Consider the following 13,668-nt stretch of genomic DNA (forward strand, 5'->3'; position numbering starts at 1 on the left):
GATATTGATTATGCCACCCTGCAAGGACAGAGATCTTCCTTTCTATCCTTCAGAATATACTATAGTCTGGACCAGGACTAAATGTTCTTCTATTCTTCAACACCTCATGTGCCACCCCTTACACCAATCTGCCAAGCGTACAGAAACTAGGTACTAACTGTTTAGTTAAGTTCTGCCTGGAATAGCATGATAAAATACCACTAAGAGAAACTTAAAAACACTATAGCCTCAAAGTGAATACATATGCACAATTTTTGTTCTTTTCCATATAAATAATAGCATTTAAGAAATCTGCTTTATTCATCTAACAAATGTATACTGAGTCCTTACCATATGCTAAGTTCTGAGACATTATTACATCTTTGTTGTTCAAGTTTCATTAAGTGACAGCTATGTGGCCTATTCCCTTAGGCAATGAAGGCCTTTAGAGAACCACAGACATCTTCCATTTTCAACATATTAGAATGACAAAGCAGAAATTTTCTGTTACAGGTCTTTTAGAAAGAAATCATTACATAGCACAGATTGAAAAAAATGGTTCCCAAACTTGAGCATGCACCATCACCTACTGACTTAGTGGGTCCAGGGTGGGGCCTGATAACTTGCATCTCTATTAAGTTCCCAGTTGATGCTGATGCTGCTTGTAAGGGGACTATCTAAACTTTGGATCCACTGCTCTAGGTCAGGAGTTGACAAACATTTCCTATAAAAGGCCAGATAAATATTTTAGGCTTTGTGGGGCCATACAGTCTCCGTTGCAACTACTCAAAGTGCAAAAGCAGCCATAGACAATATGTAAGCAAATGGGTGTGGCAACGTTCCAATAAACCAGTATTTGTGGACACTGAAATCTAAATTTCATATATTTTCAAAAGCATGTCATTTTGATAATATCTTTCGATATTTTTTTATAGCTACTTAAAATGTGAAACCATTCTTACTTGTGAGCCATACAAAAACAGGCAATGGGCTGAACTTGGCTCATAAGCCATAGATTGCCAGCTCCTGTTCTAGATAAATGGTTGGCTCTCAAGCCTGGCTCCTCATCAGAAATACGTAAGCCCCATCCCAAGCAATTCTGAATTTAATGCGCCTAAGCCTTGAGGTAATTCTCACATATAACCAGGAATGAGGACTATTGCTCTTAATGCCTCCTCCCCCAAGTGACCTCTAAGGATATTTAGGGTTTAATAAGACTTGAATGTAGAAAGATTTCTGGAGTCAATTAAGTTTCAAAATAAAGTTAAAAAGGGTTTTTTATTGCAGGTTTTCCATAATATTCTCACAAATCTCTAAGAAAGGACTATAGTAGGTGATGTTTTCCAGATTTATTTGACCACTAAACCCACGGAACTAGTATTCTATGAGACATTTGGAAAATATTGCTCTAAATCTTTCATAAAGAATACCAGAGCCCTGGCCAGGTGGCTCAGTGGCTGGAACTCCGACCCATATGCCAAAATGTTGCAGGTTCAATTCCTGGTCAGGATGCGTACAGAGGCAACTCAATGACCCGAAAGATGTTTCTCTCTCATATTGATGTCTGTCTCTCTCTCTCTTCCCCTGCCCTTCCTCTCTCTTAAATCAATAAACATATCCTCAGGTGAGGGTTAAAAAGAATAGCAGATACTTAAAACCTAAGTTCATAAAATGACAGCAAAATATGAAAGCAGAAATTAATTGAAAAATGAGAAATACAGTTGGTTATAATCCAAACAAAAAGTTTAAAAGTCCAACTCCTGTAAACCTGAACAAATTAAAAATTCAGAAAGCCTCAAAATAACAGGCAATTATTTTAAAAGAGAGGGAAAAATACAATAATAAATTTGAAAAAAAAATCAAGGTCAAAGATGGTTTCTACAATGTCAAACCTAATAAAAAAATGTAGAAAATCTAAACACCTAACTCTGGAAGAAACTGAAAAGGAATTACCAATGTTCTCAGACTCCCATTTAAAGAAAAGGAGATAATGACACCAGGTCTTAATAGATTTACTGGTGAATGCCCTCAAACTTTTCAAGAGCTTGATAACTCCTTGAAAGATGCGACGGATTTTAGGATTATCTACTGGCCAGACAGACACATATAGGCACTCAACAAATATAGTAAATATATATTTGAAAAGTATGGTCAAAATATTGCCAAAAAAAACTTTACTCCAGAAAAGAAAGTAAAAGTCTTGATCACTTCATTACCATGGTACCAGCAGTGGTAACTCATGCTATTAAGCATTAAACTGCTAAGGTTCTTCCTCTTTACCCTACACGTGAAGAAAAAATACAATGGCATACAACAAAAAGGAGACAAAAAGTTACGGCGGGACCACTGAAAAGGAAAGTCAGTGAAACTAGTCTGTCATTTCTTTTATAGCTTCTTACACCACAGCATCCTAATAACCTATATTACTAACTAAAAGAACACTTTCCTGACATGATAAAAGACCAAAACGTGAGCTATTAATGTAGCAAAATAAACTCTACTATGCAAGTGAACTCTGCAGGTAACACAAACAAGACAAATAACTTATGGAGACTGGATGTTTGTTATCATATTGTTTATGTCCATAAATGCAACAACAGTGGTATTTTCAGGCGCTGTGAACCATACTACCCAAAAGAGTGGCATGTGAATATCAACAAGGATATAAAATAAAAGTATTCTACACCCGAGGCAAACTTATATAAACCTAAAAGTGCCTGATTAATGAATTCCAAAGCACGAGAAAAGACTTCATATTGCTAATTCACTGTAAGAAGCATTTCACTAAATCCTCAAATCTAAAGTATGAAAAAGGTTTTAAAAATACTTTATATAAAGATCATTTCTATTAAATATTTTAATAGGAATAAATAAGTTTTTGAACTTATAATTAAATTGAGTCAAGATTACATATAATGAAAAAAAGTGAAAGAAAAATACTATTTTTAGACGATATGATCATCTATCTAGAAAACCTAAAATACCTGCTACAACATATACTCAGTAGAACATAATTCAGAGATCCCCATTATCAGATTTCTTTTTGGAACACATTGACCTCTACAGTAGACAAGTATACCAGATCTCACCTTATTCTTAATGAGATAATCTGAAAAAAGAAAAAAAAGAACTGGATCTGAGTTGAAATAGGAAAGAAAAGGGCCAAGAAAGGTAAGCTACATAAAGTCATAGAACTGACAAAGGCCAGAAGGATGACCTGAATCCTTGTGTAATTCCTAAGCCTGTACTCGTTCCACTTTACCAGTGTCACAAGGCTCCTTCAGTTTAACAGATATTTTATCAAACACCTATTATCCACCAATCACAGCAGACAAAAATAGTAACATATCATGTTCTAAAGAGACATACGCTAATTGCCCCATTATTTGGTTTAAACCTTCGTCTCCTAAATCCAACTTCAATAATCCTTCCACTACGTAGTCATTACACATCTAAAAACCACATATTCTAACACTCAAACTATTATTCTTCCTTTATATAATAAATGTGCTTAACCCTTTGAGAGCCAATGTCACTGTGAGCAACACTGACAAATTTTCACTAAAGTGCCAGCGTCACTCCCAGTGACTCTTTTTTCGATGGCTATAAATGTAAATAACAATGGAATAATTCGTATTTTATGTTTTGTTCTCTTTTTTGTACCTCAGGTTATATATTGATATAACTTTTTCTCATGTTGATCCAAATTTCAAATTTTTTGCTTGTTCAAACACTGACATATTAATTCTGTTATAATTTTTACTTATATTTTAAACGATCCTTTTAATTTCATTTCTCTTTGCAATAATCGTCAAAACTCTATGCAGTGTGCATGATAAGGAAGCTTTTGCTAATGGCCATTTTCACTGCTTCACAGTATAGTGTTAGTATTTTGTTTATAAACTGCTTTTCACTGTTAATATCTATTGATATATGTCTCTAGTGTGAATGCTGTTTGTGTTCTTTTTTTGGTACATTATGAAGTTTTCTTTTTTCAAAAATTTAAGCAATATTGGGCATACCTCTTGCTTATTATCCATGTTGCTATGTGTTTTTCCAAATTATAATCATAGGTTTTATATTATGCCATATATTACACTTCAAAAGCCATATTGAAGGAAAGAATTTATTTTTTCTAAAATAACTTATAATAATTTTAATGCAATAAATTTTTTGCTAAGTTGTGTCAAAGAACACTGCTTACAAAAAAGAGTGTATTTACTTTGTCATGAAATTTCAGCAAATTATTACGAATAATAATGTTTTTATAGACATTTTTCGTAAACTATGCATTTCTCACACAAATTTTAGCAATCACACATGGCACTCAAATGGTTAATGTTGCAGATAATTTCAAAATTTTTATTATACAAGTTTATTCTAAGAGTATCAAAGAGTGACAATCCACACAAATGACTTTATATGCTTCTGAGGTATCCTCAGTCCTGAACACAGGAAAAAAGGTGAGAAAAAATTGGAGAAACAGGTAAAAGGGAAGAGCTAAATTCTAAGTCAATTGCCAAAGCAAACTCATTCAGTTCAGGTATAGAACATTCTCAATTACTTCACTTGCAAGCTTCCTAGTTATATATTTTAATGTAATCACTTAGAAACATGAATATTTAAGTGAGTTAAGGTAGCCATTCTCAACAATCTTCTAAGAAAATATCAGGTAATTTAACATCTGAACAACTTGGAGGAATGTGGACTAAAAATAATACAGTTCAGTGGATTTATGTTGGAATGAATATCCATAATCGTTAACAAATCTGATCTAACCCTGTTCAACATTCCTATCACCAACAAGATGAAGACCCAGAAATTATACTGAAACATCAGAAAAAACCTGCAGAAAATCACCAATTTCTCTTTCATCTCTCCTGTTCAGCAAAGCAGAACCCGCAGCTGGCTATCTGTCATATTGAGACAAGGGAGAAGTATAAAAAGCAAGCAGGGCTTTCTAAATCAACTCTAGGAAAAACTTCCATGAAAATGCCCTATTCATGGGTTCCAAAGGAGGAAGTAACCCATTCAGGACATGAACTAGGGAACAGAGTAAAACAGAATGACTCTCATCATCTACCAACCAATCTATGAACTATACACCTGCAGAGATTCTGATCTCTTTAAAAGAAAATAATACCTAGGAATATCTGAACTTTAAAAATCACTCTTGAAATAAAGTATTTCCAGTATAAAAAGAAAAGAAGTGTTTTTCTCATAACACTAGTAACCTCTGGCCAAATAAAATTATGATCAAAACATTTTAAGATCAAGTTTCTTTATAAATAAAAACTATACTTACCACAATCCATTCAGCAATGTTTTCATAGAGCTCTGGACTAAAAATTGCTTTTTTGAGCCTAGCTAAAGGACCATCAGCATCTACTAATCTGCACCGCATGAAAACATCACAGTAGCCTCTGAAATCATTGCAAGGGGATCCAGGTTGCAAGGTGATGGTTCGACCCATGAAATGCTTGCTCCACTGCACAGACCCTGTGCTGGCACAAGTTGATAGGTCCACTGGAAAAGAAGTGCCAAATATAAATTGAAGATCAGATTTTCCAGTGGGCTAGTTGGGGAATGAGGGAGATAAGGAAGAAACTGCCTAAAATCATTATCATGACATGTATAGACTTTCATTAGTTAGGTTAGGTAACAGCACTGGTAATTCACCTGAAATGTTACAATATAAGTAAACAACCAGCAACTCTTGATTTAGTGCCTACAATGGCTTTAAAATCTTCTAACAGTATTTATATTAATTACTGCCATAAAGCTGGAATGTTTTTGTCTCATTTATCATTTTAAAAATACTGTAGTGATCTAACAGTAAAAACACAACGCTATGCTACATTTAAAATTGCTCTCAAGAGGATCCATTTTGCTGGAAATTATCTGTGCAAGTGTATATCCAAGTTTAACAACTAAAATATAGGAGAAAGTAAGGTTTTGAAACAAATTTTATACTCTTCTTGTATTTTAAAAGCCTTACTCTTCTTCATACAGCAGACGTGGCATAATTCCTTATCATCTTTGCTATCAGAACTGGCACAGGTACACTCCTCCAAGCCATATTTGTCACAGATAGAACCTGCACATTGCTGAAAGAGAAACAGAAGATCAATTATTTAATCCCTATATAGTCAAGTCTGTTGTTTGTTCACAGTAATAGGCACATATAAGCCTCCAATGCTAAAATAAGTAGAAATACAAGCTGGGGAAAAAAGCACAGATTAGTATCAGAAATGGATCATTATAAACTCATTTGGAAAAGTCTAAGTACAAATAGGATAGTAAATCTTTTAAGGAAATGGCAACTTAAAATCTTTACAAAGTAAAAACAGAGAGTAGACGAGCATCAATTTTATGTTAGTTATTATGGCTCCTTTATAAAAAGAGAAAAATGAGGTTTTCCTCATGTAGAAGAAAGTGATCATTTAGCCAAGAAAGCTTCAAAGGCTTCACATTCCTTTATTTAGGCTATTAAAAAGATATTAATTAATAAAAGTTAAAAACAGTACAAAGTCACATGACTAGCTGTATAACTATTTTTCTCTAGAGAATATCAAGTACACAGTGGAAAGATAAAAGGTAAGTCAGTAACTAATCGAATGCCACAGCAATATAATACATTATGGCTTTATGGGAAAATAAGAATATTATTGAAACAGGGACTGAGATTAATTACTTCATGCAACTTAAAGTGTCAACAACTATTCTGAAAAAGGTTTTATAAAACTAAATTAAAAACACAGTATTCCCTCACTTATAATGGGTATTACGTTCTAGACACCCCCACCCCTGCAATCAGTGAAAATCTGCGAAGTAGGAACCTTACATTTATTTTAGTATTTATATATATTTTCCCCCTGGCTGGTTTGGCTCAGTGGATTGAGCGTCGGCCTGCGAGCTAAGTGTCGCTGGTTCGATCTTCCAGTCAGGGCACATCAGAGAAGGAAAACTCTGACTCCAAAAAACCTCCGCTGCCTTGCGGCATACCTCTTCAGGGGAAAAGCTAAGGGTGTAAACCCCGACAGAAAATCCGGAGCCGGAGTCCCTAAGGCGGTTTGACGTTGTAGTCAACACCGGCAACTCCTGCGGCGCACCTGAAGCCAAGCTGTATTGACTCCGTCTTTCCCTTGGACCCTTCAGCTGCGAAGAGAGGGGGGGTCTGCTGCATGGGCAACAGCAGACCCTCCATATCACCCTGCCCAGGCTCTGTAGCTTCAGCTTCACTGGAGAGGACACTTCAGCGTCATCGCAAGATGTCGATTCAACACAGGAGGAGACAGATACCGTGTCACTCCCGAGTCGGACTGCACAGCCATTCTCGGCGGTGCAGATAGACTCTTAAGAAGCTACACCATCATCTCTCGAGACGGACGGCTGCCGACGATATATATTTTAAGGCTTTATAAACCCTTCCCACACACCTATAAACTGTTCCTACTCTCTTATTAACCTTTCCCACTCCCTTATTAACCTTTTCCACACTTTTATAAACACTACTTATGTTCTTAAACATATGCTATACTCTTAAACCTACGTAACTTTAAGAACATAGTGAAAAATCCGCGATAAATAATTACATATAATATTTTTTAAAACCCCGTGATACAGTGAGGCTGCGATAAGTGAACCGCGATATTGAGAGGGACTACTGTATATAAATCAAATGCTTACCCCATTAATGCATACTTGTGTATGCCTATTACAGTCTGTAAAGTTTGGTTTAGGGTCAGATGCTGGGCAGAGCGCTGTAATGCCATTACATATTCCTTCTTTTGCACAGTCTGAATCATCCCGACACTTTTCAGTTTTTGACTTGAATGCACACTGTGCTGTACAACAGGGACCTTGGCTTGGACTAGAAAAAACATTAAATGAGTCAGGAAAACCACTAGGATATTTCATAGATAGATAGATAGATAGATAGATAGATAGATAGATATGTAGATATAGATCGATATAGATAGATGGTTAGATGTGGTCCTAATTTTTAAATAAATCTCATCTTTTAAATGGTATAATACTGACATACAACTTCAAATATTGGAATAAGAAGCTACTAAGTTTCAACATTCTAATAAGGATAGAAAAATGATTTTTCATAAGCAAGGCATTCTTACTATTTTGCCTTTAGTGAAAGGCTATAATAGAAAATGGATATAGTACAAGGCAAACTGTCAGTGCTTTTCAGTTACATCATCTATTAGTCAATTTATCAATTTTTCTAACATGTATATGCTAAAATCAAACTAGGATAGACAGACCAACCATTTAAAAAGTATTGCGACTTCCGGCCAAGATGGAGGCTTAGACGGACACGCTAGGTCTCCCTCTACAACTAGAGAGGAATACAACTATTCAAAACAAAGGATAACTAGAAATTCCAGAAAATAAAACTACACGGAAGCCCAACATATGAAGTTATAAACCAGCGGTGCCATTTGGGCAGGTAAGAGTTAAAGAGGGCAGCGCTGTTTGCGGTCGCACCTGGGACAGCGGCGGGGCGGCGAAAAATCCCGGCTGCAGTCAAGCCCCTGGCAGTGCGCGACCCCAGCGCACGGGAGAGCAGCCACCGCATCGCCTTGAACAGTGAGGCCCAGGGGGGTGGGAGGACGGATCCCGGTCTCCTAGCTGAATAACTGTGTGAATCCATCTTGGACCCCCGCCCCCAAAGAAAGCACCACAGCGCTGCGAAATAGGTCGCGGACAGGCGCCGGTCGCTGAATTGTGAGGCGTACACAGGCACTGCCCCCTACAGCCGGCCCAAGAAAACAAAACGCATCTGTCAAAATGAGGCAGACAACTATAGAAATCCCGGTGGCACAGCTCGCCAGGCAACAGATAGAGAACCTGACAGACGAACAGATAAGAAACCTGTCAGAGGCTCAGTTCTGGGCCATTGTTAACAGGTGGCTTACAGAATTCACAAAAGAGCAGGAAAAAGATAAGAAAGAAGCGAAAAACATTCATAACGAAAGGAACAAAACCGCATACGAAACAGATGGTGAGGAAAAAAAATCCAGAGTTCATTTCAACAAACTGGAATATGGAGAAGGAACAAGCAGTCAACCAATGCAGAGAAAGGAAATGGGAAGCAACAATCAGAGGATCAGAAACCTCTGGGACAGCTATAAAAGGCCCAACATAAGAATCATTGGTTTGCCAGAGAGTGAGGAAGATGAACTAGAACTTGAAAAATTGAGTGAAAATATAATAAAGGAGAACTTCCCAGACTTGGGGAAGGGAATAGACTTGCAGGTCCAGGAAGCAAGGAGAGTTCCCAAGAGACTGGACCCAGGGAGAACCGCTCCAAGACACATTATAATCAAAATGTCAAAAATTAAAGATAAAGAGAGAATCTTAAAAGCAGCAAGAGAGAAGAAAAGAATTATGTACAAAGGGGTCCCAATTAGACTATCAGCTGACTTCTCAAGGGAGACCCTACAGGCAAGAAGGGACTGGCAAGAAATATTCAAAGTAATGAAAATCCAAAACCTACAACCACGAATACTCTATCCAGCGAAATTGTCATTCAGAATAGGACAGAGAAAGTGTTTCCAGGACAAAATAAAACTGAAAGAGTTCATTAGATCCAAACCACTGTTATATGAGATGTTAAAGGGACTGGTTTAAAAAACAGAAGCTAGGGAGATGAAACAAAGGCAAACTAAACAGGCAACGAGAGTGGAAAAGGAACTGTGGGTACGGGAAGCATATTGGGGGGAGGTCAACAGGGAGGGGGAGTGGGGAGAGGGAGGGAGATGATATAGGAATTGGGGATCATGGTAGGAGGGAATGGAATAGACGGAGAGAGGTTGGGAGGAACTGTATGCACAACTAATGGACATAATCTAAAAGGGGGGGACAACTGGAGGGAGGGGGGCCACCGGGTGGAGGGGAGCAGAGGGAAGGGAAATTGGCACAAATGTAATATTTTAATCAATAAAACACATTAAATCTGAAAAAAAAATAAAAAAAAATAAAAAGTATTGCATTAACAATATTCTATTGTTTATATCAATTACTATCAAAGTAATTTGACAAGTAAAATAATTATATGATATTAAGTTATAAGTGTATGAAATTTGTATTATTTAAATATTTAAAATTAAGATTCTAAAAATATAGACAAGTCATATTTTTAAAGTTAAGAATTAAATAAAATGTTTTTCACTGAGCATTCTTTGCATGTCTTTTTTAATACCCACCAAATTACAATTACAAGTAGTTTAATCTGCCAACAGCAGTGCACTAACCAATGCTATGAAGTAGAAATAAAATATATTGGGGGGAAAAAAATAAAACAAAACAACAAATAAAGATGGTTTCAAAACCATATGCATCTCTTAATTTGTTTTTACTTTGTCTTAACTGCCTTCAAGTGACTTTATAGGAACATAAACACGACTGGAGTTATCAAGGTACCTGCACTGTTTCCCAGGTTTGAGCTTGCATTTTCTCCCTTCTGGCTGGTTTGCGTCATAGCAGCACTCATCTTTACACTGGTCGCTATAGCCACAATCACATTCTTCACCCTGCTCTACCATCCCATTTCCGCAGATAGGTTGGCCAGATTCTGAGGATAAACAAGGCAGAGTAAGCACTGTATGAACCCATTAATTTCATTTAAAATTCACAAAGTCTTTGGAGATTCATGCAAAAGGAGAAAGGGAAACTTTGATGAATAAGAAAGGTAGAACAATTTAGAAATCTAGAAATTAGAAGACCTAATTCCAACATTGGCTCAGTCACTAATTTAGCAATGTGGTGTGGGCAATTTACTTCCATTTTTCGGGGTCTCAGTTCCCTCACCTGTATAGTGAAGGGATTTGACCTGATGATCTCCTCCTCTAAGGTCCATTCTAGAAGTGATAACATTCTACTTAGGCCACGCCACATTGAGCTTTACTGAACAATGACAACACTGTTTATATTACACAAATACAAATTAAGTTAGTGATTTGTCAACCAGAAAATATTAAACCTTTTTTTGGTAAACGAAAGATGTCAAACCTATATAGAAGTAGTAATACAGCAAGTACAATGACCTCCACGTACCAATCACTCAGCTTTAACAATTATCAACAACATACTGTAAACAACTCCACCTAATATATTCCTTTGTTCTTATAAATAATCCAGAATGAATCTTAGAAGCTTTTTGCTTTTTAAAAATCTAACCATATACTACTATCACATCTGACAAAATTAACCATATGCTTAATAGCATCTAATTGTCAAACCATGTTCAGTTTTACTCAACTATATTTTTACAACTAGTTTATCTGAACAAAGTTCTACAAAGGGTTCCCCCAAACCCTCTTTCCATGATTGCTTTCAGTTGATGTGTCTTAAGTTCTTTTAATATATAGCAGATTCAGTCCTCTCTTTTTATGTTTATTTACATGCTTTATTTGTTAAAGAGTTGGTCATTCTGTCCTGTGGAATTTCCCACATTCTATTATATTTGGCTGATTGTATCTTAGTCCATAAGTAATTTTTTTTAAGTTAAATTAGTTTTGCTCCTTAGCTAGACCAAGCTCCTTAAGGGAAGAACCAGGTATCGTTTACATTTTTTGTATTCCCACAGAGCCTATCAGTACGGGGTCAAGTCTTGGTTCATTAAGGTTAGGCTGCCTGGCCTAAGCATAGTGAATAATTTTAGAGAAAATTTTAGGCTCTCTTTTAAAGTTCTTTGATTTTATCAATGAAGTTTAAAATTAGAACAAGAATGCTACTCTTTGTAAGATCATAAAATCACAGAACTTCAACATCTGCAGGGAAATTATAAAAATCAAATGTCTTCATTTTATAGAAAAGAAAACTTTCAGAGAGTTGTGACTTGCAGGAAACCATATGCCACAGTACAGGTACAAGACTAAATGCAGGTGTCCTCAATCTAAAATCTGGTGATCTTTTCCTATACCAAATCAATCTGGAAAACAGTTGTAGTACAGGCTTCAATAAATAGAAGGGAATACATCGCAAATGTTAACTCAACACAAGGGATATCTTAATCAAAAATATTCTAGAAAGTCTAGCTCTATATTCAGAAAGTTCATTCTTATCTTTAACCACATCAAATATTAAGGATAATCTTAGCAATAATCAAAGTTCTATCTTTCTTTCATTTTATACCATCTCTTCTGTTTTATAAAACTAGATGTATACACACATACATACGTAACTAAATAATGATTTTTCTAAAGCCTAGTAATAATCTATGTGACATGTAATTAAGGAGAAAAGGGAAAATAATAACGTCAGAAAATCTTTATGGAATATTAACTACACATTAATTTACATCTTATATAGGACTATTACATCAATCAATTCATTGCTACAGCTTAAACACAGAAAAAGTGCTGTTTAAATGCAAAAATAGGTACATACTTCATTATAAAAACAAATTTCCTTACCATAATACCTACAAAGCAATATGCTCATTTTAAAAGTCACCTTCAACCAGAAATTTTATTTGTGAAAATACAGTTTACAAATGAAGAAATCATGCAGCATTAAGAAGCTTTAGAGAAACTACATTGATAATAAAAACAAAAATGACATCAGTGTAATTTTAATCTATACTTTTAAAAGAAAAATATGGCTTCAAAAGAGAAAGCCAGTCAATGAAAGTAAAAATAGATAATTTGAACCTTATCAAAATTTAACTTTTGCTCTGGAAAAGACTCTGTGAAAAAGAATTTTTTAAAAAAGGAAGAAAAAACAAGCTACAGACTGGGAGAAAATATTTGCAGATCAGTATCTGACAAATACCTAGTATCTAAACCATATAATGAACCCTCAAAACTCAACAGAAAAATATATATAATTAGAAATGGCCAAATACACACATGAAAAGATGTTCAACATCATTCATTAGCTATCAGAAAATTATCAATTAAAATCACAATGAGATATCACTATATGCTTATTAGAATGGATAAAATAAAAATGCTAAAAATGTCCAAAGTGGGCAAGGATGCTGAAAAGTTAGATCACTCATACTACTGCTGATGGGAATGTAAAATAGTACAATCACTCTAGAAAGTTTGTCAGTTTTCACATAAATAAAAACAAATAATCACTATATGACCCACCAATTGGATTTGAGGGCATTTATCCCAGAAAAATAAAAACTTATATTCACATAAAAAACCTGTATATGAATGTTTCTAGCTGCTTTATTCATAATAGTCAAAAAAATGAAAATAGCCCAGATGTGCTTTAACAAGTAGATGGTTAAACAAACTGTGGTATAAACATTTCACAAAATACTACTTAGCAATAAAATGAAAGAAACTATTGATACAGGCAACAATTTGGATGAATCTCCAGAGAATTATGCTAATGAAAAAGCCAGTACCCAAAGGTTACATATGATGTATGATTCCAATTATGTAACATTTCTGGAGTAACAAAACTTTAGAAATGCGGAACAGTTTCCTGGGGAAAGTGAGGGAACAGTAGGAGAGAGGTGAGTGTGGTTATTAAAGAAAACACTGAAGGTTCCTTGTGGTGATAGAACTGTTCTGTATCTTGACTGTTGTGCTGGATACTTATACCTACCAACTCACGTGACCAAACTGTAGAACTGAGAACAAGAAAAACTGGGGAAATCTGTATAAGATCTGTGGATTGTACCAGTGTCAATATCCTGGTTATGATATTCTA

The 13,668-nt window shown here is 35.5% G+C and overlaps 1 protein-coding gene across 2 annotated transcripts in view; it reads right to left on the reverse strand.

The window, feature by feature from the left end:
- The window catches only part of ADAM10 (ADAM metallopeptidase domain 10), a 135,539-nt gene that overhangs the window by 11,920 nt on the left and 109,951 nt on the right, over positions 1–13,668 (reverse strand). For both annotated transcript variants that reach the window (XM_090270668.1, XM_090270669.1), the window contains 4 exons: positions 10,420–10,570; positions 7,669–7,852; positions 5,978–6,086; positions 5,285–5,505 (listed from right to left, as the gene is read on the reverse strand). In XM_090270668.1, the coding sequence (XP_090126794.1) occupies positions 5,285–5,505; positions 5,978–6,086; positions 7,669–7,852; positions 10,420–10,570 (665 nt within the window). The remainder of the gene's footprint in view (positions 1–5,284; positions 5,506–5,977; positions 6,087–7,668; positions 7,853–10,419; positions 10,571–13,668) is intronic.

This window comes from Furipterus horrens, unplaced genomic scaffold, assembly GCF_987537825.1.
Source record: "Furipterus horrens unplaced genomic scaffold, mFurHor1.1.pri manual_scaffold_3, whole genome shotgun sequence".
Taxonomy (NCBI): domain Eukaryota; kingdom Metazoa; phylum Chordata; class Mammalia; order Chiroptera; family Furipteridae; genus Furipterus; species Furipterus horrens.